At 47.9% G+C, this 21,933-nt stretch overlaps 1 protein-coding gene across 1 annotated transcript; it reads left to right on the plus strand.

Moving 5' to 3' along the window:
- Window positions 1-534: 534 nt before the first annotated feature.
- Haus4 (HAUS augmin like complex subunit 4) lies at window positions 535-10,215 on the plus strand. Its single transcript, XM_038310201.1, has 9 exons — window positions 535-711; window positions 2,116-2,190; window positions 3,958-4,100; window positions 4,191-4,322; window positions 5,156-5,290; window positions 7,922-8,018; window positions 8,307-8,583; window positions 9,582-9,650; window positions 9,773-10,215. Exons 2-9 carry the CDS (start codon window positions 2,136-2,138, stop codon window positions 9,948-9,950), a joined length of 1,086 nt encoding a protein of 361 aa, XP_038166129.1. The 5' UTR covers window positions 535-711; window positions 2,116-2,135; the 3' UTR covers window positions 9,951-10,215.
- The last annotated feature ends 11,718 nt before the right edge of the window (window positions 10,216-21,933 follow it).

The raw sequence follows: 21,933 nt of genomic DNA on the forward strand, positions 1-21,933 counted from the left end.
CCAAGACCCGCATAAGGCAGCTCACAAGCGCCTGTAACATCGGCTCAAAGAGCTCTGACTCCATCTTCTGGCCCCCGTGGACACTGCACATGAGTGGCACATGCGCACAACCACACAAAAATTAAAACAGCCGGGATGCGATAGGACTTTCATTTCGACACTAGGGAGGTGGAGGCAGGCGGATCTCTTAGGTTCCAGCCAGCCTGGTCTTTATAGTTGCAGGGCAAGGACAGCCAGGGCTACACAGAGAATCCCTGTCTTGAAAAACCAAACTAAATAAATAAATCTAAAACGACAACACATTCGAGAGGAAGCCGGTAGAGGTGCGATTTGTTCGAGGACCCCCGAGGCAGGCCTGAGCTTCCGGGCTGGGCTGCTCCCTCTAACTATACCCACCCGTGCCTTAGCCCTCTCTTCCATTAAACGGGCAAAGCTCCGACTCCCCGGCGGTTGAGTCGAGCGCGCGCTCCCGGGGCGGGGTCTCCGTTCCCGCCCAGCGCAGCCCCGCCCCGCCCCGCCCCGCCCCCGGCCAATTTCAGACCCGTCCGGTCTCCGTTGGCGGGAGCGTCCACTCCCGGCAGCCCCCGGCTGCCACCCCGGGCAGCCCCCGGCCTCGGCTCCCCGTCGGCGGGGTGCGCAGGTTTGCCCTAGACGTCCGCGAGCTCGCAGCCACGCCGCGCTCGCCCTTAGGACTCCTTGGCGGCCCAGACGGTAGGTCGGCGCCTGTGAGCGCGTCCTGCATCTTGATTATCTCGGGCCTTGTAAGGGTCACCTCGTGTGAGAACACCTGGGAAGTCGATCTGCGTCCAGTGCAGCGTGCGGGACGGCTGGAGGGCTGGGCACCCCCGGGCGTGGGACCCCGGATGCCTGCGCAGGGTGGGGTGCAGCCTGAGGTCACGTCCTGTAGCCACTGAAGGCGGGCGGCTCCGCTGAGGACCCCGGGCCGGTTGAAACTGGCCCGCAAAACTTTATTTGTAGGAGTAGCTCAACAATAAACTGAATTGGTAAAACTGAACTTAACTAAATAGCTTTTGTTGACAAGTCGATTGTTATTCATTCTTAATGTTTAATCGTTATCGCGGTTTTGCAGGCGGAAGAGGGTTGGCATCTGAAAAGTGTTTCCCTTAGACTCACTGAGAAACATCAGGTTGGGCAGAGCCACAAACTAAGGCCTAGCATCGCACCTCCTCAGCTGCGTCCACGTTACAAAACAAACGGCTACTTGCTTTCATGTGACTCTATAAAAGGAGCGAATAAACCAATATTCTGTGGGCCTGAAGCATTAAGCCCTAATAAGCTTCAGAGTCAACGCTGCTGGGCAGTCACCTTTGGAGGAGAGGGTGGAGCAAACAAAACAAAACAAAAACAAAAACCGGGAATGAATGGGCGGACAGTGTTTGTGTTCCTGTTCCTTTTTCTCACTGCCCTCTGGTGATGACGTTTTTTTTTCCCCCCCCCCGAGTTACCCTAGGTTCTGGCAAAACACCCATAGCTGTGTCCCCTTACCTACTTACCTACTGCTCTTTCCTAGCGTTAAGGGAAAAGCTGTTGTGGTTCACCTGTCTGTCACTCCTGCCCTGACCAACAGCTCTTCCATGAGGGAACACGGTCAGAAAAACACTAGGAAATCAGAGAGATGCCCCTACAACTGAGCTGTCACTGGGGAAAAAGCACCCTTGGGCCCCCCTTCCCATTCCCCAGTCTCCCGGGAACATGAGTGCCACAGTTTGTAGGCACAATAGTAGTGGTGGTGGGGGGGTGACTTCCATTAGACCTTAGTGGATTGGGTGGTGGCCGGGTGGTTTCTTTAGAATGAGTCATCTTTTGGACAGCTTGGGAGACATTTTGTTCTTGGAATGTAAGGTGTTCTGGCACTTTGTCCATGAAATGCTGAAGAGTTTGGGATCCATGATGTCTGATACAGCCCTTCTCTGAGGAAGATGGGGTGGCGCACTTGGGAGGCAGAGGCAGTTGAAGAGGATCAGAAGTTCAAGGCTTGCCTCCCTGGCCCAGAGACTGAGACCAGCTGGGCCTGTGAGGCCGCCTGAGGCAGCGCCGCCTGGAGCAGCCAGGGGTTTGTTCGTCTGGCAGTTTCTTCCATTTGGTTCCATACAGGATAATATCAAGAAATTGAGATGGCATCTGGAGATTTCTGCTCACCTGGAGAAGGGGTGGAAATACTGCAGCAAGGTAAGGGTAGCTGTCCGCAGAAGGCTTGGTGACTTTTCTGGAGGTCTTGTCCAGATCCTTGCTTCTGTGATGAAAAGGGCTCACCCCATTTCTGAGGAAAGTGAAGTTCAGGAGATTTAGGAGGACTTCGTTTGAGAGTCAGGTTAGACCAGCTGTTCATACAGATTCAGTATCTGCTTCTGCAATCGATGCTTCATGCTATGCTGTATTGGTAGTCTGTTGCCAAGGTAACGGTGGCTGGCCTGTCCCTTAAAGGCTTCTTTCCTACTTGTGTTTTCATGTTTCTCCTGTAGCCCAGGCTAGCCAGCCTCCACCTCATAGTTTGGAGATTCTACGTGTGCACTACCACACCTAATTTTATGCCCGATAATGAAGATAAAAGATTTCTTAGTCTCTAAAATGACTTTGGATATAATAGTCCAAAGAGTAAACATCTTGGTGTTTGGTAGGTAATGGTAAAAGCCCCTGGGAGAGAGGTGGAAAAGGGGCCTTGAGCAGAAGGGGTAACTGGAAGACGCTGCCCCCTTGTGGCTTCTCTCTTGTGTCCGTGCTGACGTGCCCAAGCCGGTTACTCAGCTCTGCTACAGAGTTCTAGTGGTCAGCTGCTTCCTTCCGCCTTTCCTCAGCTTTGCTTATATAGTGACTGACTGAGGTCTCTTCCACAGTGGAATTTGCCACGTCTCTTTCCCTCTCTTCTTCAAGAACTCTAATGATAACGCCCAGGCTTGATGGTGCATGCCTGTAATCCCAGCATTTAGGTGGTGAGGCAGGATCACAAATTCAAAGCCAGCCTGGGGCTACATAGAAAACCTTTAAAAAAAAAAAAATCCTAGTAACTTTGTATTATTGAGGTGTTTTGGTTACTGGTGGTTCATACTAAAAGGTCTCTCTTCCTCTCTCCTTTCTTCCCTCCCTCCCTTCCGCCCTCCCTCCCTCCCTCCCTCCCTTCCTCCTTCTCTCCCTCCCTCCCTCCCTCCTCTTGGAGCTGGGAAGCAAACCAGGTCCTCAGCAAGCACACACTCTACCCTCTACTCCTTGCATTTCCATTCACCAAAACTCTATCTTTGCAACTGGGGCTGTAGCTGGTGGTTGAGCCTGTGCTTAACGTGTGCAAGTCCTGGAGACCTTACTTTATTAGATACTCGTTTTCCTTTGATCAGTATCCTTATATACAAAGTAAATACTTTAAATACCTTTAAGTATCATTTCTGGTTTATTTGTGATTTGTATTTTGAGACAAGGTCTCGCAGTAGAACACAGGCTCCCCTGGAAGTCATGTAGCCCAAGTCGAACTCCTAGTTCTCCTCCTCCTGCCTCGATCTCCCTAATGCTGAGATTCCAAGTGTGTGCCACCACATCCAAATATTCACGGTTTTGTTTGTTTGTTTGTGTGAGGGCTGAAGTGGGCAATCAGAAGACATATTTCAGGAGTGGGTGCTCTCCTTCACCATGTGGTTTCTGGGACTTGACTCAGGTGGCCAGACTTGGTGACAAGTGCCCTGACCAGCTGAGCCTCTAAACGGCTACTGTTTGTTTTTGACATTGTCTCCCTGTGTTGTCAGGCTGACTTCAATGTCTTGGCTTTAAAGGCTGCTCCTCCCCAGTCTCCTTAGTAGCAGGGACTACAGGTGTGTGTCACCGCCCCTGGCTTCATTTTCCCCTTTAAATTGCATTCTATTTAGAGAATTTTCCTACTCAGAGCCAGGGTTGTCATTTTGTTTGTTTCGAAAGTGATGCCCAATGTTGCTTTGTCTGTCATTTTTTAAGTATGTGTCAAGCAGTTTCCTCCCTGTGCCCTGACTGAAGAGGACCTGATCCGGAACCCGAATTTCAGCAAGCTGTTACTTAGTCTCTCACAGCATATGGACGAAAGTGGTTTGAGCCTCACCCTGGCGAAAGAGCAGGCTCAGGTAAGGCCCCCAGGAGAAGGGATGGCAGGAGGAAGATAAAGAAAGCCCTTGAGAGAGAAGTCTCAGACAGGGGTTTTGTTTTATGTCGAGGCGTGGAATGAAGTTAGGCTGCGTAAGATGGCGTGGCTGAGGTACGAGATCTTACAGAGAATCATCCAAGAGCTGCTCGTGGACTATTATGTGAAGGCACAGGACAAAAATCTGACGTCGGAAGACAAAAAGGTGAGGCTAGAGAACTGGGGTGGTGTCGGTAATCAGAACTTCCGGGGTAGGCAGCTGTGGGAGGCTCTGGAAAGAGCTCAGTGCAGAATGTGAGGCCAGTCTGGGCAACACAGTAAGACCTTGTAGGAAGAGAGGAGAGGAGGAAAGGAAGCATGGCCCATGGGAGAGAGGAAGGGAGGGGAGAGGGAGATGGAACCCTAGTCTTCAGTTCCCTGACTCGGTGACTCACTTGAGGACTTGGAGAAAGTGTGAGAAGAGGTGCATGGGAGTAAAGAGGTGGCGATGACATTCTTTTGAGACAGGATGTAACCCTTTGTAGCCCTAGCTGACCTGGAACTGGCCATGTAGACCAGGCTATCCTCAACCTCATAGGAGCCTCTGTCTCCTATGTACTGAGATTAAAGGCCAAGTCAAAAGTGTTTTTGTTTTTTTTTTGTTTGTTTGTTTGGTGTTTTTTTTGTTTTGTTTTTGATTTTTGAGACAGGGTTTCTATATATCCCTGACTTTCCTGGAATTCACTCTGTAGACCAGGCTGGCCTCAAATTTGCATAGATAGACCTGCCTCCTTAGTGTTGGGATTAAAACACGCACCACCACTGCCCAGCTAAATCAAAAGTTTGTTTTCTGTTTGTTTGTGGGTTTTTTTTGTTTTTTTTTTTTTTTTTTTTGAGACAGGGTTTCTCTGGGTAGCTCTGGCTGTCCTGGAACTTGTTTTGCAACCTCAACTCACAGAGATCCACCTGCCTCTGCCTCCCGAGTGCTGGGATTAAAGGCGTGCGCCACCACCGCCCGGCTCCGGCTGTCAGTTTTATAGTCTGCCTTTTTATTCTCAGTTTCACGAGACCCTCGAACAGCGGCTGCTTGTAACCGAGCTGGCACAACTGTCAGGTCCCAGCCAGGAGACCGAGATGCCCCCGCTGCTAGGGTTCGAGAAGGCCGACCTCCTGGAGCTCATGCCACCCTCCCAGGTTGGAAGCAGTTCTCATATCTGTTGTCCGTCTGTCTCTCCATCTCTTTCTACAGGATCTCATGTACTTTCCTCAGGTTGGCCCTGAACTCTGGATCCCTTGTGCTATGCCTCCCACGTGCTGGGCTGCAGGTTGCACCGCCATGCTTGAGTTATGAGGTTCTGAAGTCAGACCCAAGGCCTCGCTCTAACAACTGAGCTACACTCCCAACTAAACATTCCCTTTCCTTTTCCTTTTTTTTTTTTCTTTTTGTTCTGTATTTATGGGTATTTTGCCTAATTGTATATCTGCGCAGCATATATGTGGAATGCACACGGAGGTCAGCAAAGGGCGTTAGATCCCCTGGACCTGGATTACAGTGAGTCACCATGTGGGTGTTGGGATTTGAACCCAGGTCCTTTGGAAGAGCAGCTAGTGCTCTTAACTGCTGAGCCATCTCTCCAGCCCCTAAGTTTTCTTATTAAGCTTCACTGTTTTTCTAAAAATTACATATCATCCGATCAGACTCAAGAAAAACGTCACACCCAAGAACGGAATATCTGAAATGCTACATCTAGAAATTTTGTTTTTCTTTGAAACTATAGCATTTATGTTATGATGGAGGCGCTGGGTCCATCACTGCCCTCTTGGATTTAGCTGGTGGTGTTCCTTCACAGAGCCCACGTCTGAGACCATGACAGACAGTTTCAGATGCCCCGTTTGCCCAGCCCTGGTAGTGTTTCTGTCAGTCTTGGTGTTCCAGTTACTCATTCTCTGCTTGGCAGGGTAGCCATTTACACCAGGCTGACTCCTGAGGGTGGCAGGCCTCAGAGTCGCCACAGCCACACAGCGTGTGCATCCTCATGAGCTACTTCTCAACACAAAGTCCCCATTGTCATTTTGCTCTGCCCCTCAGCCAGAGACTGGAAGAGTGGAATTCAGTGTTCGCATAAACAGCCCATGCTGATATTCTACTCTCCTTGCTCGCTCTCTTATTTTAAGATAGATACGAATGCTTTGCCTACCTGTATGTCTGACACCACATGTCTGAGGAGGCTAGGAAGGTGTTCGATCTCCTGGTGTTGCTTTCCCTACAGCACCCTGGCTGACCTGAGCCTGCTGCCACCTCGCTCCTGAGGCCCCGGTGAGCCTTGTGTCCTGCTGCTGCCTCTGCTGCCTCCATGTCGGGAGCCGAATGTTATTTATTTATTTATTTATTTGGTTTTTCGAGGCAGGGTTTCTCTGCAGCTTTAGAGCCTGTCCTGGAGCTAGCTCTTGTAGACCAGGCTGGTCTCGAACTCACAGAGATCCACCTGCCTCTGCCTCCCGAGTGCTGGGATTAAAGGTGTACACCACCACTGCCCGGCTCCGAAAGCAGCCAGCCGGCCTTCCCCTCCCATGGTCATCTCAGAAAAGTGTTTCTCCCACACCATCTGAAACAAAAAAAATCTTCCAACCAGATGTCTCTCCCCTCTACTTCCTGTGTCTCTCTCTCCCAGACCTCCCGACTTGCCCTTACTCTCTATGGTTACTTCCAGTCAACTGATTGCTTGCTCTGCCTTTTGACCTATTGGTTGATTTTATTAAATCATCCTTGGTGACTTAGTTAAGGCCTGCTTGGGCTACACAAGACTCCCTTAAAAGCAAAAGGACCCAAATTAATAGAGGAAATTCAAGAGTAGAGGCTAAGGCTGGGGAGGGGCTCAGTGCATGAGTGCATACTGCTCTTGGAGAGGACCTGATGTTCACTTCCAAGGACCAACCTGGGGCAAATCATAGCTGTTTATAATTCCAGCTGCAGGGGTTCTGACACCCACTTCTGGACTCCATGGGCACCTACACTCAAACACGCACATTCCCCCACACAGACACAAACATATCAGTAAATCTTTAAGAAATCCTAACACTCAGGAGGCAGATGCAAGTGGATCTCTGAGTTCGAGTCCAACCTGTTCTAAATAGCTAGTTCTGGGCCAACCAGAAACATGCAACACAGTAAGACCCTGTCTCAGAAACAAAATGAGTAGAGGCTCATGCTTATAAACCCAGTACTTGAGACTGAAGCCGAGAGGTTGTGAGTTTAAAGCCAGCCTGAGTCTATGTAACGTGTCTATCCCAGAAAACAGACAACAAAGCCAGATGTGGTGGTACAAGCCATTAGTCCCACACTCGGGAAACAAGAGGCAGGTGGATCTCTGTGAGTTTGAGTTCAGCCTGGTCTTACACAGTGAGTTCCAAGACAGACAGGGCTAAGTAGAGAGATCCTATCTCAAAGAATCAAAAACAAGCAAACAAAAGCCCAAACCAGAGAAAAACGGCAGAGATAAATAAAATGATACCTCCAGTAGCACTCTGAACATTGTCTAGGCTTGAGTCATTCTCAGGGATGAGGAGATAGCTCAGCAGTGGAGCGCTTGCCGAGCATGCCCAGGGTCCTGGGTTCCATCCCCAGTGTGAAAGAACAAACAGAACCACTGGTAGGATTCCGTTGTGTGGATATAGCGTAATTTGCTTGCTTAGTGTTAGGATTTATGTTTTTGAGACGCAGTCTTATGTAGTCTCTGGCCTCAGTCCCCCAATGCTGCCATTTCTTTGGTTGTGAGCCCGTCTGTGCCCTTGCACCTGCTGGAGAGGTCTGTGTGCTCCCTTCAGGACTTTGTGTGGATGAGAGATCGGCTCCGGCTGGAGGTGGAGGAGCAGCTCAAGAGGAAGTGCTTTACTCTGCTGTGCTACCACGACCCCAGTTCAGGTGAGAGCTGCCTCCCCTGCCGTGTGGCCTTCGGGCTCCTTATAGCCTGCGTTTCTGTTTTATGTGGGTTTGAAACAGGTCTTTTCTGTTTTTGTTTTTTGAGAAAGGGTTTCTCTGTGCTGTCCTGGATATCCTGGCATTCACTTTGTAGACCAGGCTGGCCTCACAGAAATCCGCCTGCCTCTGCTCTGAGTACTGAGATTAAAGGCGTGCGCCACCACCGCCACGTGGCGAAGGCTCTTTAGGGCAGTGGCTGTTGGGGTTTCCCGTCCCCCTGTGTCTGCCCAGATACCGATGGAGAAACACTGAAAGCTGCGAAGGTGTGGAAGCTGCCGGAGGTCCTGGTGGGAGAGAAGCAGCAGTGCCTGGAGGCCAGGAGCCAGCAGAAGGAGCAGCTGGTGCTGCTGGCGCAGAAGAGAGCCGCCTATTCCCAGGCGCTTCTCCGCTGCCTCACCTTGCTACAGCGCCTTCTTCAGGAGCACCGGCTGAAGACGCAGTCTGAGCTAGACCGCATCAATGCCCAGTACCTGGAAGTCAAGTGCAGCGCTATGATCCTTAAAATGAGGTGAGCTGTGAGCCCACTGGGTCAGAGGGATTCTGTCTCACCCGCCACTCCTCCACCCTGCTTCCTCATCTCTTCATGCCTAGTACCAGTGGGTCCCCAGAAGTGCCACACGGCACTATAATTAGCCTTTGTGTTACCCGAAAGTTTTCAGCACTTAGAAGTGTTTATTTACGGCCTTCTGAAATAGGTGCTGTACTCTGAGGTCACTTGTTTGGGGACTCAGACTCACAGTGGCTTTGTCTATCTCCTCGCTGTAGCTTGACTATGGCTAGCTACTCTGGGTTTTTGTTTTGTTTTGTTTTGTTTTTGATAGTGTCTCACTATGTAGTCAGGCTGAGTTTGAACTCAGAGATCCACCTGCCTCTGCCTATTGAGTGCTGGGGTTAAAGGCGTGCACCACCACAACAGAGTTAGATGTTCCTTTTTAAAAATTCTGTTTCGATTTATTTTTCTTTTGTTATATGTATGAGTGTTAGGATTGTTTGAATGACCTCTGGTGGCCACAGAGGTCAGAAGAGGGTGTCAGATTCCCTGGAACTGGAGTTACAGGCAGTTGTGAGCTGCCTTGTGGGTGCTGGGAATTGAACCAAGGTCTTCTGCAAAAGATGCTCTTATCCACTGAACCACCACCTTTCCAGCCCCCAGCTTCTTGGCCACTCTTTACTGTATTTTAAAAGGCGTGTGTGTGTGTGTGTGTGTGTGTGTGTGTGTGAGAGAGAGAGAGAGAGAGAGAGAGAGAGAGAGAGAGAGAGAGAGAGAGTGTGTGTGTTGTGTGTGTGTTGGGGTGGATGTGTGTATGCACCACGGGTCATGTAGAGGTAAGAGGACAACTTTGTGGATCCAGTTCTCGTCTTCCACCTTTACGTGGGTTCCAGGGATTAAACTCAGATTGGTAGGCTAGCACACCAAGCACTTTTTATCCCCTGAGCCACCTTGCTGGCCTCCAAACTCTTTGATTTGGGATCTTCCATATGACACTCCTTTCTCCCCTCTGTCAGGATGGAGGAGGTGAAGGTTTTGTCCGACACTTACAGTGCTGAGAAAGTGGAAGTGCATCGTCTGATTAGGTAAGAGCCCCACAGCTGGGCACCGCTGGTCGCGCCTGGCCCCAGCCTCGTCAGATTTGCGCAGGTCTGGTTTCTGAGGACTCACAACTTCTACTGAACTTTCTCTGCTGGGGGGCTCTTAGGGACCGTTTGGAGGGAGCCATTCGCCTACAAGAGCAGGACATGGAGAAATCGAGATTGGTCCTGAAAACCTATGAGGTCCTTGGAGAAGACTTTGAGAACCTGGTGAAGGAATACACTCAGCTCAAACAGGCAACCGAGAACAAGCGCTGGGCTCTCCAGGAGTTCAGCAAGCCCTAACCACTGAGTCGAGCAGGCAGAGCCAGGAAGCATGGATTCTACATGGCCACCTTCTCTTCCTGTTCAACAGACTACCTCTACTGTTAGGGAATACGGGGACACTTGCCAAAACACTGCAGTCATTATGACACCCTCTTGATTTCCTTGTCTACAATGACTGGTTCTTTTCTGGGAAATGTAGCTATCAGATTTATATAATTTTATGCATATCTGTTTGCACCAGCCCTGTGTAATATTATTTCCTGAATAAAGTAGTAATGTTGCATCTCAGGATTTCAGTCATTTTCCTTGGCAAAGATGGAAAAAAAACCTTGGTGTGTGTGGCGGTTTGAATAAGAAAGGCCCCATAGGCCGATATATGAATGCTTAGTCACCAGGGAGTGAACTCTTTGATAGAATTAGAAGGATTAGGAGATGTGGCCTTGGAGGAAGTGTGTCACAACGGGTAGGCTTTGACATATTCTACCCCCCCCCCCACACACACACCCGCCGCCACAGGGTTTCTCAGTAGCTATGGAGCCTGTCCTGGAACTTGCTCTGTAGCCCAGGGTGGCCTCGAACTCACAGAGATCCGCCTGCCTCTGCCTCCTGAGTGATTGGATTAAAGGTATGCGCCACCACCGCCCGGCTGGCTTTGATGTTTTTAAGCCCATGCCAGGTCCAGGTTCTCGCTGCTTATGGACCAGGACGGAGCTTTTCTAAGAATTGCTGTGGTTGTGTCTCTTCACAGCAACAGAACAGTGGCCAAGACAGTAGGTAAGGCGGAAGAACTCAGTGGATCGGAAGGTAGAGCTGAGCTTTAAAGCTTTCCAAATAACGGAAGTTAGACGTGCCAGCCTGCTCTCGCGACCTAGAGGCTTTCACTCAGCAGAGAGGAAGTGGATGCCTGGGCCCGTCTGCGCTCCCCAGAGGAGTGCTAGGTGCTCAGGAAGACTGGGAGCTATTTTGTCACTGTGGCTGGTGGGACAGTCACAGTGAAGCAGTCAGGTGCTGCTTTACCTTTGCCCCAGTGTCAGGCCCGCAGCCGTAGCCTGGGGGGGGGGGGGTCTCTTCCCCCAGACAACGGCTCTGTTGCTGCCACTAAAGGTGGCTCTAACTAAAAATCTGCTCTAATAAAACTCGAGATTCAAAGGCTAAGAGCTCAGAGAGAACAGCAGCTGGCTAACTTCCTTTGCTGGTGTCCCCGAAAGCCTTCTTTGCACACACTGTTCCCTGCTACTTCCTGTCAACTAGTTGCTAACCCCACCTCTCTAAGCCCAAGCTAATTTTATTTAATTAACGCAAATGCAACACATCTTTACATAATTAAATGCATCAAGGAACAATGTAAGGCATCTTTGCCTAGGTAAACAAAAGTTCCACAACAGCCAGGCATCCGGCTCACCTTACCAGCCACTTACGCTCCTGTGGCTTAAGGTCTTGATCTTTCCAAAAGCAAAGAGTGGGATAGAAACCTGACTACAAAATTCTACAGTCCTAGCTGAGGCCAGGCAGGAGTCTGGCTGCTGTCAGCTTGGAAGCAGGGCAGGGGCAGAAGGTGTCTCAGAAGCTACCCAACTGTGGTCCAGAGCAAGCAACTGGAGCCCTCTGCTGAGGTCAAATGACCATCAGAATTGGTCTGGGTAGAACTAAGATATTGTACTTTAAAACTTTCTGTAGGGGCTGGAGAGATACCTCAGAGGTTAAGAGCACTGCCTGTTACTTCCAAAGGTCCTGAGTTCGATTCCCAGTGCCTACATGGTGGCTTACAACCACCTATAATGAGATGTGATACCGTCTTCTGGCATGCAGGTGTACATGCAGATAGAACACTGTATACATAATAAATCTTAAAAAAAACCTTTCTGTAAATGATGCTAGTCACTACATATGTAAATTTTGGTCTACATGATTCAATTTCCCTTCAAAATTATTTAGAGTTTCATCTTTAGAAAAATTGAAAAAAATAGGATAAATACCAATATATTTTAAATCTACATTTGATATTGATAACAATTTGCTCTTTTTTCCATCTCCCTATTCCTTCCTCTTTCCCTTTTTGCTTAAAACTTATTCTTGGTGGCTGGAGACATGGCGCAGTGGTTAAGAGCACTGGCTGCTCTTCCAAAGGACCTGGGTTCAGTTCCCAGCACCCACATGACAGCTTACAACTGCCTGTAACTCTAGATCCAGGGGATCTGACACCTTCACACCAATGCACATAAAATAAAGTTAATTATTAAAAAAACAAAAAACAAAACAAATAAAAAAATCCTTATTCTTGGTCAGGGGGTGGTGGCACATGCCTTTAATCAGGAGGATCTCTGTAAGTTGGCAGTCTGGTCTGCAGAACTAGTGCCAGGACAGCCAAAGCTACACAAAGAAACCTTATCTCAAAAACAAAACAAAACAAAAACCCAGTTATTCTTGTTATGTATGTGGTTGTTTTGCCTGCATGTAGCATGTATGTACGTGTATCATGTGCACGCCTGGTGCAGGCAGAGGCCAGATGAGTCTGTTGGATCCCCTGGAACTGTGAGCGCCACGTGGTTGTTGGGAACTGAACTCTGGTCCTCTGGAAGAGCATCCGCTGTTCCTGGCACAGCAGCGTCTCTCCAGTCCACATTTCTCCCCCTTCTCTTAAAGATTCAGATATAAATATATTTTCCCTGACCCATTTTACAGGAAGTTACAGATTTCAGGAGGCAACTATTAAAAATTAGGGCGTTCCTCTGTATAACTAATAAAATTGTTATTCAGAAAAGTTAATAATTCCATAACGACTATTATCCAGGTCATCAAATTTTAATCTAATGTCTTACACTTGGATATTAGGTTTCATGGATTTCTTTTTCTTTTTTTTTTTTTTTTTTTTTTTTTTTTTTTTTTTTTTTTTTTTGGTTTTTCGAGACAGGGTTTCTCTGTGGCTTTGGAGCCTGTCCTGGAACTAGCACTTGTAGACCAGGCTGGTCTCGAACTCACAGAGATCCACCTGCCTCTGCCTCCCGAGTGCTGGGATTAAAGGCGTGCGCCACCACCGCCCGGCGGATTTCTTTTTCTTTTTTTAAAATAGTGTAATGTGGTCAAGACTGGTTTCAAATTCATGGTCCTCCTGCCTCAGGCTCCTAGAATTGGGGTGGTGTGCATGTAATTCCTCTCCTCCCATTTGTTCCTGTATTTACTTTAATGTAATAAGGTATTGCTGTGTAGCCCAGGGCAACCTTCAGTTTATCCTCCTGCCTCTGCTATGCGCTGGAATTGTAGGTGTGGAGTTCCCGGTTAACTTTCCTTCTCTCCTTCCTCCCTCCCCTCCCTACTAGGGAGTGAACTCAAGAGTCTTGTGCATGCTAAGCAAGCTGCAAACAGCTTTTTGGGGGGCGGTGTTCTTTGGTAGAGGGCAGAGGCTGGTTTTTAGTTTGCTGGTATGCACGTATGGCTATGCACCACCACATCTGTGGCTACTGCCTGTGGAGGCCAGGAGAGGGCGTCAGATCCCCTGGACCTGACGTGAGCTGCCCTGTGAGTGCTGGAACAGAGCCTGGGTCCTCTGGAAGAGCAGCAAGTGCTTTGTTTGTTTGTTTGTTTGTTTGTTTTGAGACAGGATTTCTCTGTGGTTTTGGAGCCTATCCTGGAACTAGCTCTTGTAGACCAGGCTGGCCTTGAACTCACAGAACTGCCTCTGCCTCCTGAGTGCTGGGATTAAAAGTGTGCGCCACCACAGCCTGATGCAGCAAGTGCTCTTAATTCCTGAGCCATCTCTCTTTCTTCCCTCCCTCCCTCCCTCCCTCCCTCCCTCCCTCCCTCCCTCCCTCTCTCCCTTCCTCCCTCCCTCCCTTTAGTTCTGGAACCTACCACGTATACCAGGCTGGCTTCGAGCTCCTGAGATCTACTACCTACTTTTACCTCCCTATAGGACTTAAAGGTGTGCACCACCATGCCCTGCTGGATTTCTCTAATGTAGGAAATCATTTTCTTGAGCCTACCATGGTGGTAAACACCTTTAATGCCAGCTTTTGGAGGCAGAGGCTGGTGGATGGTTGTGAGTTCCGTCCTTGTCTCAAAAAAAAAAAAAAAAAAAAAAAAAAGAAAAAAAAAGACCAGTACACTTTGTTGGGGCTCAGAAGATGGACACTCTCTCCTCTTCCAGAGGACTGTGTTTTCCTGACTCTTGCTCTCAGAGAGCCTAGACTCTTTTCTGACCTCTTAGGGCATCTGCAGACACTCACACAAGAACACATACATTTAAATTTTTTTAAAAAGTAAGTCTTAAAAAGAAAAAGCTCAAACACAAGTTCTCTTGGTAGTTAGTAGCATTTGGAAATCAGCTTCCAAATCCCACACTAGTTCTTCCTGCCATGCTGACAGCATGAAGCTTTCCTATTTAATTAGATGGTATCCTAAATGAAACTAGATTTTGGTATTTGAAATAATAAGGATGAAAACTTAAAAGAGAAATGGGCGTGCCTGAGAGATGCTTCAGTGTGCTTGCTCTTGCAGACTCCCAGCACTCATGCTGGGAAGGCACAGCTGCCTGTTGCCCAGCTGCAGGGGATCAGATGTCCTCTTCTGGCCTCCGTGAGCAGACGGATACACATGGTATACACTTATTCACACTCACACAAATACACATGGTATACACTTATTCACACACACACATACACACATAAATAAAAATAAAATAATCTTAGGGGAAAAAGAAGCTGGTGGAGAGATGGCTCAGTGGTTAAGAGCATTGGCTATTCTTCCAGAGGACCCAGTTCAATTCCCAGCACCTACATGGCAGCTCACAACTGTCTGTAACCCCAGTTCCTTGGAGTCTGACACCTTCACACCAATGCACATAAAATAAAGTTAAATAAGGAAGAAGAAGAAGAAGAAGAAGAAGAAGAAGAAGAAGAAGAAGAAGAAGAAGAAGAAGAAGAAGCAGAAGCAGCAGCAGCAGCAGCAGCAGCAGCAGCAGCAGCTGGGGCACTAGGGAGGTATAGGCAGAGGGTACTGAGTTTGAGGCCAACCTGGATTGTTCAAGATCACTATGTAACACTCAGAAGACCAACATTAGCGGACACACAGCAGCTTTCAAGTGTGAAGCAACACAGAGTGCAGACAAATGTGCTTGCAGCCAAGCACTGCGAGTCTGAACGTACGGAAGCCTAGGGAGGAAGGCAGATTGGTTGTTGGCACTGGATTTTGTAAAAAAAAAAAACAACTAAGAAAAAGGAAGGAGTGGTCAGAAAAGAGTTAGGGCTGGGCAGGCTTTCACCTAGTGACCAAAATTTGAGAGCGTCCTCCCATAGCTTCACCTGAGACTTTGGAATACTGGTCTTTGAGGAAAGTGTCCAAGGTGGAGTGATTCCCACCCTGTCCCCAAGGGCCATGAACTATTTCTTGTGTTTCAGGAGTTTCGCAGAGCAACAAGCCTTTGCCTGAGATGGTTTCGTGGAACTAGTTTCAATGCTTTTCATTGACTGTGTGTGGGCAGATCGTGTGGGAGCTGGTTCTTCCCTTCCGCCACAGGGCCCTGAGCTCTTCACAGCCCCAGCATCACAGAGCAACAGGCTTTGGAGTAAGGGTCTTGGCAAACTATCTTTTTTAACCTTTGCTGGGAAGGTCAGTTGGTAGACGGTCCCAGTGCTGTGTAAACTGGGTGTGCTATACTCTTGGTACCATGGAGACAGCCCAGTAGGGAAAGTGCTGGCCTCAGAGTTGCGAATACCTGATTCTGGTTCCTGTAAACCCACATAAGGTTAACGTGGTAGTTAGTGCATCTGTCTGTCATCCTGCCAAGTGGACTTTGAGACGTTGACCTGTCCAGGGTCAGAAAATCAAGGTCGTATCCAGGTGTGGCTCACACCTTTAATCCCAGCACTCCCCTGAGGAGGCCGAGGCAGGCAGAGCTTTGTGAGTTTCTTGACAGCTTGGTCTACATAGTTCCAGGACTCCAAGACATAGTGACAACCTGTTTCTAGAAACAAAACAGAGAGAAAGAGAGAAAGAAAGAAAGAAAGAAAGAAAGAAAGAAAGAAAGAAAGGAAGGAAGGAAGGAAGGAAGGAAGGAAGGAAAGAAAGAAAGAAAGAAGAATATTCTAAGTTATCCTTGGCTACATAGCAGGTTCTGCTTAAAAAGAAAAGGCGTGTTGTGACAAATCCTCACAAGTATATACGGTAAGACAGGTGGAGCCGTGCCTGCCTGACGCAGCGTCCCTCGCAGCGTGACCCCTTCTCCCCAGAATAACCCAGTGATTGAGTCCACTTAGTGTTACACTTTCCTGCAAACATGCATAACTGCTGTCTAATTTAACCAAGTGGCTGATTTATTTATTTGTTTTTTTGAGACAGGGTTTCTCTGTAGCTTTTTGGAGATCTGCCTGCCTCTGCTCCCTGGGTGCTGGGACTAAAGGCCTGGCAAGTGTGGCTGTTTTATAATTTAACCATTTTCATCATGATATATTACAGAATGTTTTGTTGAATTTAGCATTTCATATTTATCTTGCCTTGTTATATTCTTTTTAATTTTTTTTTTGGCCAGGTGGTGGAGGTGCATGTCTTTAATCCCAGTACTTGGGAAGTAGAGTCAGGCAGATGGCAGATTTCTGAGTTCAAGGCCAGCCTAGTCTACAAAGTGAGTCCCAGGACAGCCAGGGAACACAGAGAAACCCTGTTTCACAAAACAAACATTTTTTAAAATATTTATTTCTTTTATGGGTATGAGTGCTTTGCTTACATGTATGCTTGTTTAAAACTGTGTGCCTGGTACCCATGGAGGTTAAAGAGGGCATGGTGGGCTGGAGAGATGGCTCAGAGGTTAAGAGCATTGCCTGTTCCTTCAAAGGTCCTGAGTTCAATTCCCAGCAACCACATGGTGGCTCACAACCACCTATAATGAGGTCTGGTGCCCTCTTCTGGCCTGCAGTCATACACACAGACAGAATATTGTATACATAATAAATAAATAAATACTTTTTAAAAAAAGAGGGCATGGTACTGGAGTCATAGGTGATAGTAAGGAACCGGATAGGGTGCTAGGAACCGAACTCTGGTCCTTTGGAAAAGCTGTCCATGATTTTAACCGCCAAGTCGTTTCTCCAGCTCCAAATCCAGTTTTTTGATTTGGGTGCTGCAAATTTGAACTCACATGGTTGTACAGCAAGTGCTCTTAGTGGTTGAGCCGTCTCCCTAGCCCCTGCCTTTTGCTCTTTGGAGGTATTATAAATTAATGTGTTCATTTATTTTATGGAAAATAATTACTGAGCGTAAGAATATGGTTATTCGGGGAGGGGATTGTATGTGTGTTTGAGATAGGGTCTCACAATGTAGTTCTAGCTGGCCTGGAATTCGCTCTGTAGACTGAGATCTTCCTGCCTCCCAAGTCCCCGGATTAAGGGTGTACTCAGCCATGCCGGGCATGAATTCAGTTTTGTAGGAAAAATAAAACAAAACCCTTTCAGAAAATCAGAGGAACAAAAGGCGTGCGTGCTCCCGAAGGAAGCGCTGCTTTGTTTCCTCCCAGGTCTTCCACGCTTTGCCCTGTGGTACTGCCGCGGGCTAGTGAAAAGGGACCCGGCAGGCAAGCAGACAGCTAAGGTCTCTCAGCCACCATCTCCTCACAGTGCTCAGGAAGCATGTGCTGCTTCCCCTCCACTCTTCGGTGGTCTGAGATCCCTTTACTCGCCTCCTGCCTGTCGAGTGAAGGAAATCACCTCCAGAAAGTGGAGTAAGATCACACAGGTAAGAAAACATGTAAAATAACGTGTTCTCAAGGAAGGTTGAATTTGAAGCCTACATCTGCAGGATACCAGTCACCAAAGGTAGGAAAACATCGCCCCCTAGAGGTCAGTCTGGTTATCTTCAACGGTGAACGGGATCTCACCCAGGAAGACACTGTATCATCAATCCTGAGGAACCTCAGCAGGCTTTTAGGAAACAAGTAGGTTTCCTTATACATTGCGGGAGACATATAGAATTGCACAAAATTCAATTTATTTGGGGCCTTAGCGGCGAAAGTGTGGCCCAGCACCAGGAAGACCAACTAGATCTCCACAGTTTGAGTCTGAAGGAGAGGCGTTTTCTTGGTGGGTTAGGACCAAAGGAACCTAATCCTACCTAGGTCATCTTAAACTATTATCAAAGAATCAGGAGCATTTCTGGGACGGGTGTGGCTGCACAATCCCCACTCTAAGGGCTCTGCAGTTTAGAGTTTGCTTGGAAAATACGCAGACTAGCTCTGGGGTGACTAGGGCAGCCAGGACTGAAAGGACTTCAGCTGCCAGGCCTGGTGGCTCAAATTGTAATCCTAGCATTTGGGAGGCTGAGGCAGAGGAGATTGTGAGTTTGAAGTTAAGCCAGGAGGGAAGATGGGGGTTGAGTATGATGTAGTTATAGTGTACACATGTATAAAGTTATCATAGAATAAATTTAATATACAAGAAAAGTAAAGGAGGGGAAAAAGGAAGCAGGCCGTCCTTGTGCATAGTTAACTCTGTACATTTTTGTATTACAGGTTAGCCAAATCAGCATATTAAACTTCATCATCACACACAGGGTTCTGGTTTTCATTTGACCCTAAGTTTGAAAGGGATACCAAGCTAGGGTCCCTGGGAAAGTAGCTGTGGTTACACCGGGGCCAGAACAAGGCTTGGTTGTGATCATTTTCCATTAAACAAGGCTTCAAGAGGCTGGAGACATGGCTCAGCAGTTAAGGGCACTTGTGGCTCTTGCAAAAGATCGTGGTTCAGTTCCCAGTGCCCACATGGCAGCTTGCTGTCTGTAACTCCAGTTCCCAAGGATCTGATACTCTTTTCTGGCCGTCGGAGGACCATGCACATGCATAACACAGGCAAAACACTTACACACAGAAGACAAATTAAATAAACCTAACAAGCAAATAACAAGCCCAAGGCTTTGAAACTTTTTATTTTTGTTTTTTCTCAAGACAATATCTCTCTGTAGTCTAAGGTAGCCTTGAACTTGTAGTAATCCTCCTGCCTCAACCTACTAAATCCTGGGACTACAGACATGAGCCACTATCCCCATCTTGCACACTCTATCAATAGACATTCCCCACATGAAAACTGAGCCAAGCTTATGTCTAGTACTCAGGAGGGCAGGGCCAGCCTGAGTTATATAATTTTGATCCTAATTCAAACAAGAAGTACACATACCACCACCACCTCCACCACCACCACCAACAGACTGAGAACATTTAAAGATGTTTGTAGGCTGGGTATGGAGGTTCATACCTGTAATTCTAGCATTTGGGAGACAGAGGCAAGAGAATTATGGTGAGTTAAAGGCCAGCATGTGCTACATAATCAGTTTCAGGCCAGCCAAGACTACGTAGCAAGAGCCTGACTTAAAAAAAAAAACAAAATAACCAAAATTTGCTTATCAATTCATTTCTCGTTTATATGTATTTATTTTTATTTATACATATGGGTATTTTGCCTGCAGGCATGTCTGTGCACCATGTGCATGCAGTGCTGGAAAAGACCAGTAGAGGGCATCAGACAGGCCGACCACACTCTGGGAAACAGCTACAGACAGCAGCCTGTGGGTATAGAACCTGGGTCCTCTGCAGGTCCTCTGCAAGAGGAACAAGTACTGCTAACCACTCTACCACCCTCCAGCCTCTTACTACTTCCTTTTTAAAAAGCCCATTGTAGCCGGGCGGTGGTGGCGCACGCCTTTAATCCCAGCACTCGGGAGGCAGAGGCAGGCGGATCTCTGTGAGTTCGAGGCCAGCCTGGTCTACAAGAGCTAGTTCCAGGACAGGCTCTAAAAAAAACTACAGAGAAACCCTGTCTCGAAAAACCAAAAAAAAAAAAAAAAAAAAAAAAGCCCATTGTACCTTCTTCCTCATTGCTACCTAAAGAAATGGTTGTCATTTTGGCATCGTGGTTGTCATGAGACCTCTTGTGAAGCCTAATTGTCAATAAGGGAACCAAGAAGTTCACATGGCACCAGTTAGACCCATAACTGGTGAGCACCGGAGTCAGAGACAACAGGGCATGGAGACTACTCAAAGGACCAGAGCCCAGTTCTGGTATACTCCTGGGGGACAGAGCAAAGAGCACACAGCCAGCACCTTCCGGAAGTTCTTGGTCCACAGCATCTAGGATGTCAAAGTGCTGCGGATGTACTGAAAATATTATTATTACTATTGTTAATATTTCCCAAGATAGGGTTTCTCTGGGTAGCCCTGGCTATCCTGGAACTCACTCTAGACTAGGCTGGCCTCAAACTCACAGAGATCTGCCTGCCTCTGCCTCCCTAGGCTGGGATTAGGTGTGCGCCACCTCTGCCTGGCTTCTTGAACCACATTTTGACAAATACCGCTGGGGGGGAAAAAAAAAGGACTGGTCTTTGATTCAGACACTCAACTCTTTCCCATCTGGCTCTCCCAGAGCTAAGTACCGCTTCACTCAGGGTTCACGTGTCTCTGTTTTCTTACCTGTGAGATGGTCATTAACAATTCTGACCTTCCACAATTATATCTAGAGGATGGGCAAAATTTGTGAAATGCCTGACGTGGTAAAGCTCAATAAATACCTGCCTGGGGGGCGATGATCGTGTTCTTAACGGCTGAGGTCAGACAGCCACAGACGCCCACAGAGGAAGGGGGTGAATGAGGCCGAACGGCCAGGAGCCAAGCCTGTGTTCATACATACTTTCAGAAACGTTGTCAATGTAATATAAACACACTCATCATTGAAAAACCGGGGAACATCATTTTCCCCACACAGCTGAGGTCATTCTGCATGTACGGTTTGTGATCTGTGTCACTTAATGGTACTATTATGAGCACTTCCCTGCATTATTCAATTTTCTTTGGCAACATTGACTTTAATGGCTGCGTGAGACGTCACTGCATGGGTGATTTACTTAACCATCGCCACTCTCTGTTCTCTAACGGCTTTGTGGTTTTAAAAAAGCCTTTAATGAGGGCCTGGAGAGATGGCTCAGTGGTTAGGAGCACTGCTGCTCTTCCTGAGGTCCTGAGTTCAATTCCCAGCACCCACGCAGTGGCTCACAACCATCTGACTGCAGTCCCCCTTCTGGTGTGCAGATGAACATGCAGACAAAACATCAAAGTAAGTAAGTAAAGCCGGCACTAGGCATTTCTCTCGGTCAACCTTTTGTTCTTGTGTGTGAAGACCACTGGGGCTAGCTTTCTAGAAGCAAATTATAGAAGATATACCCGTGGGGTGATTTGGGTAAGGATGGCCCCTGTAGGCTCAGCTATTTGAATAATTACCAGGGAGTGGAACCGTTTGAGACGGATTGGAAGGCCTGGAAGGGGTGACCTTGTTGGAGGAAGGGTGTCACTGGGGGGTGGGATTGGAGGTTTTCAAAAGCTCACACCAGGCCCAGTGGCTCTCAACTTCTGCCCTATGGCCATGCATGCCTCTGTGCTCCCACCAGGCTCCCTACCACACTGATAATGGACGAAGCCTCTGAAACCATGCCTCTGAAACCGTAAGCCGGCCTCCAATTAAATGCTTTCTTTTACAAGAGTTTCCTTGTCTCTTCCCAGCAATAGGACAGTAACTAAGATAATATATCTTTTTTTTTCTTTTTTGGTTTTTTTTTGAGACAGTGTTTCTCTGTATAGCTTTGGTGCCTGTTCTGGAATTTGCTCTGCAGACCAAGCTGGCCTCGAACTCACAGAGATCCGTTTGCCTCTGCCTCCCGAATGCCAGCACCTCGCGGCATACATGTTCTTAACCACTCAGCCACCCATCTCTCCAGCCCCCGACAATTTATCTTTTATTGGCCATACTCAAAATATTTTATTATAAAACGTGCTGGAGACTGATAGTTTTTCAACATTATTGGGCATAAACGCTGTTGAGCAATGTGCTGTCACCAGGATGTAGTTTGGTGGGAATTTCAGTCACCTTAGACCTATAGAAAAGCTGCAATGGGGAGTAGAAAGGAAGGCAGGCAAGTAGTCAAGCGCGTCCGAGGGTGCTGGCCCACCCATGGCCACGCAGAAGTGAGGCAGGCT

The sequence above is a fragment of the Arvicola amphibius genome, chromosome 13, assembly GCF_903992535.2.
Source record: "Arvicola amphibius chromosome 13, mArvAmp1.2, whole genome shotgun sequence".
In the NCBI taxonomy this organism is placed as follows: domain Eukaryota; kingdom Metazoa; phylum Chordata; class Mammalia; order Rodentia; family Cricetidae; genus Arvicola; species Arvicola amphibius.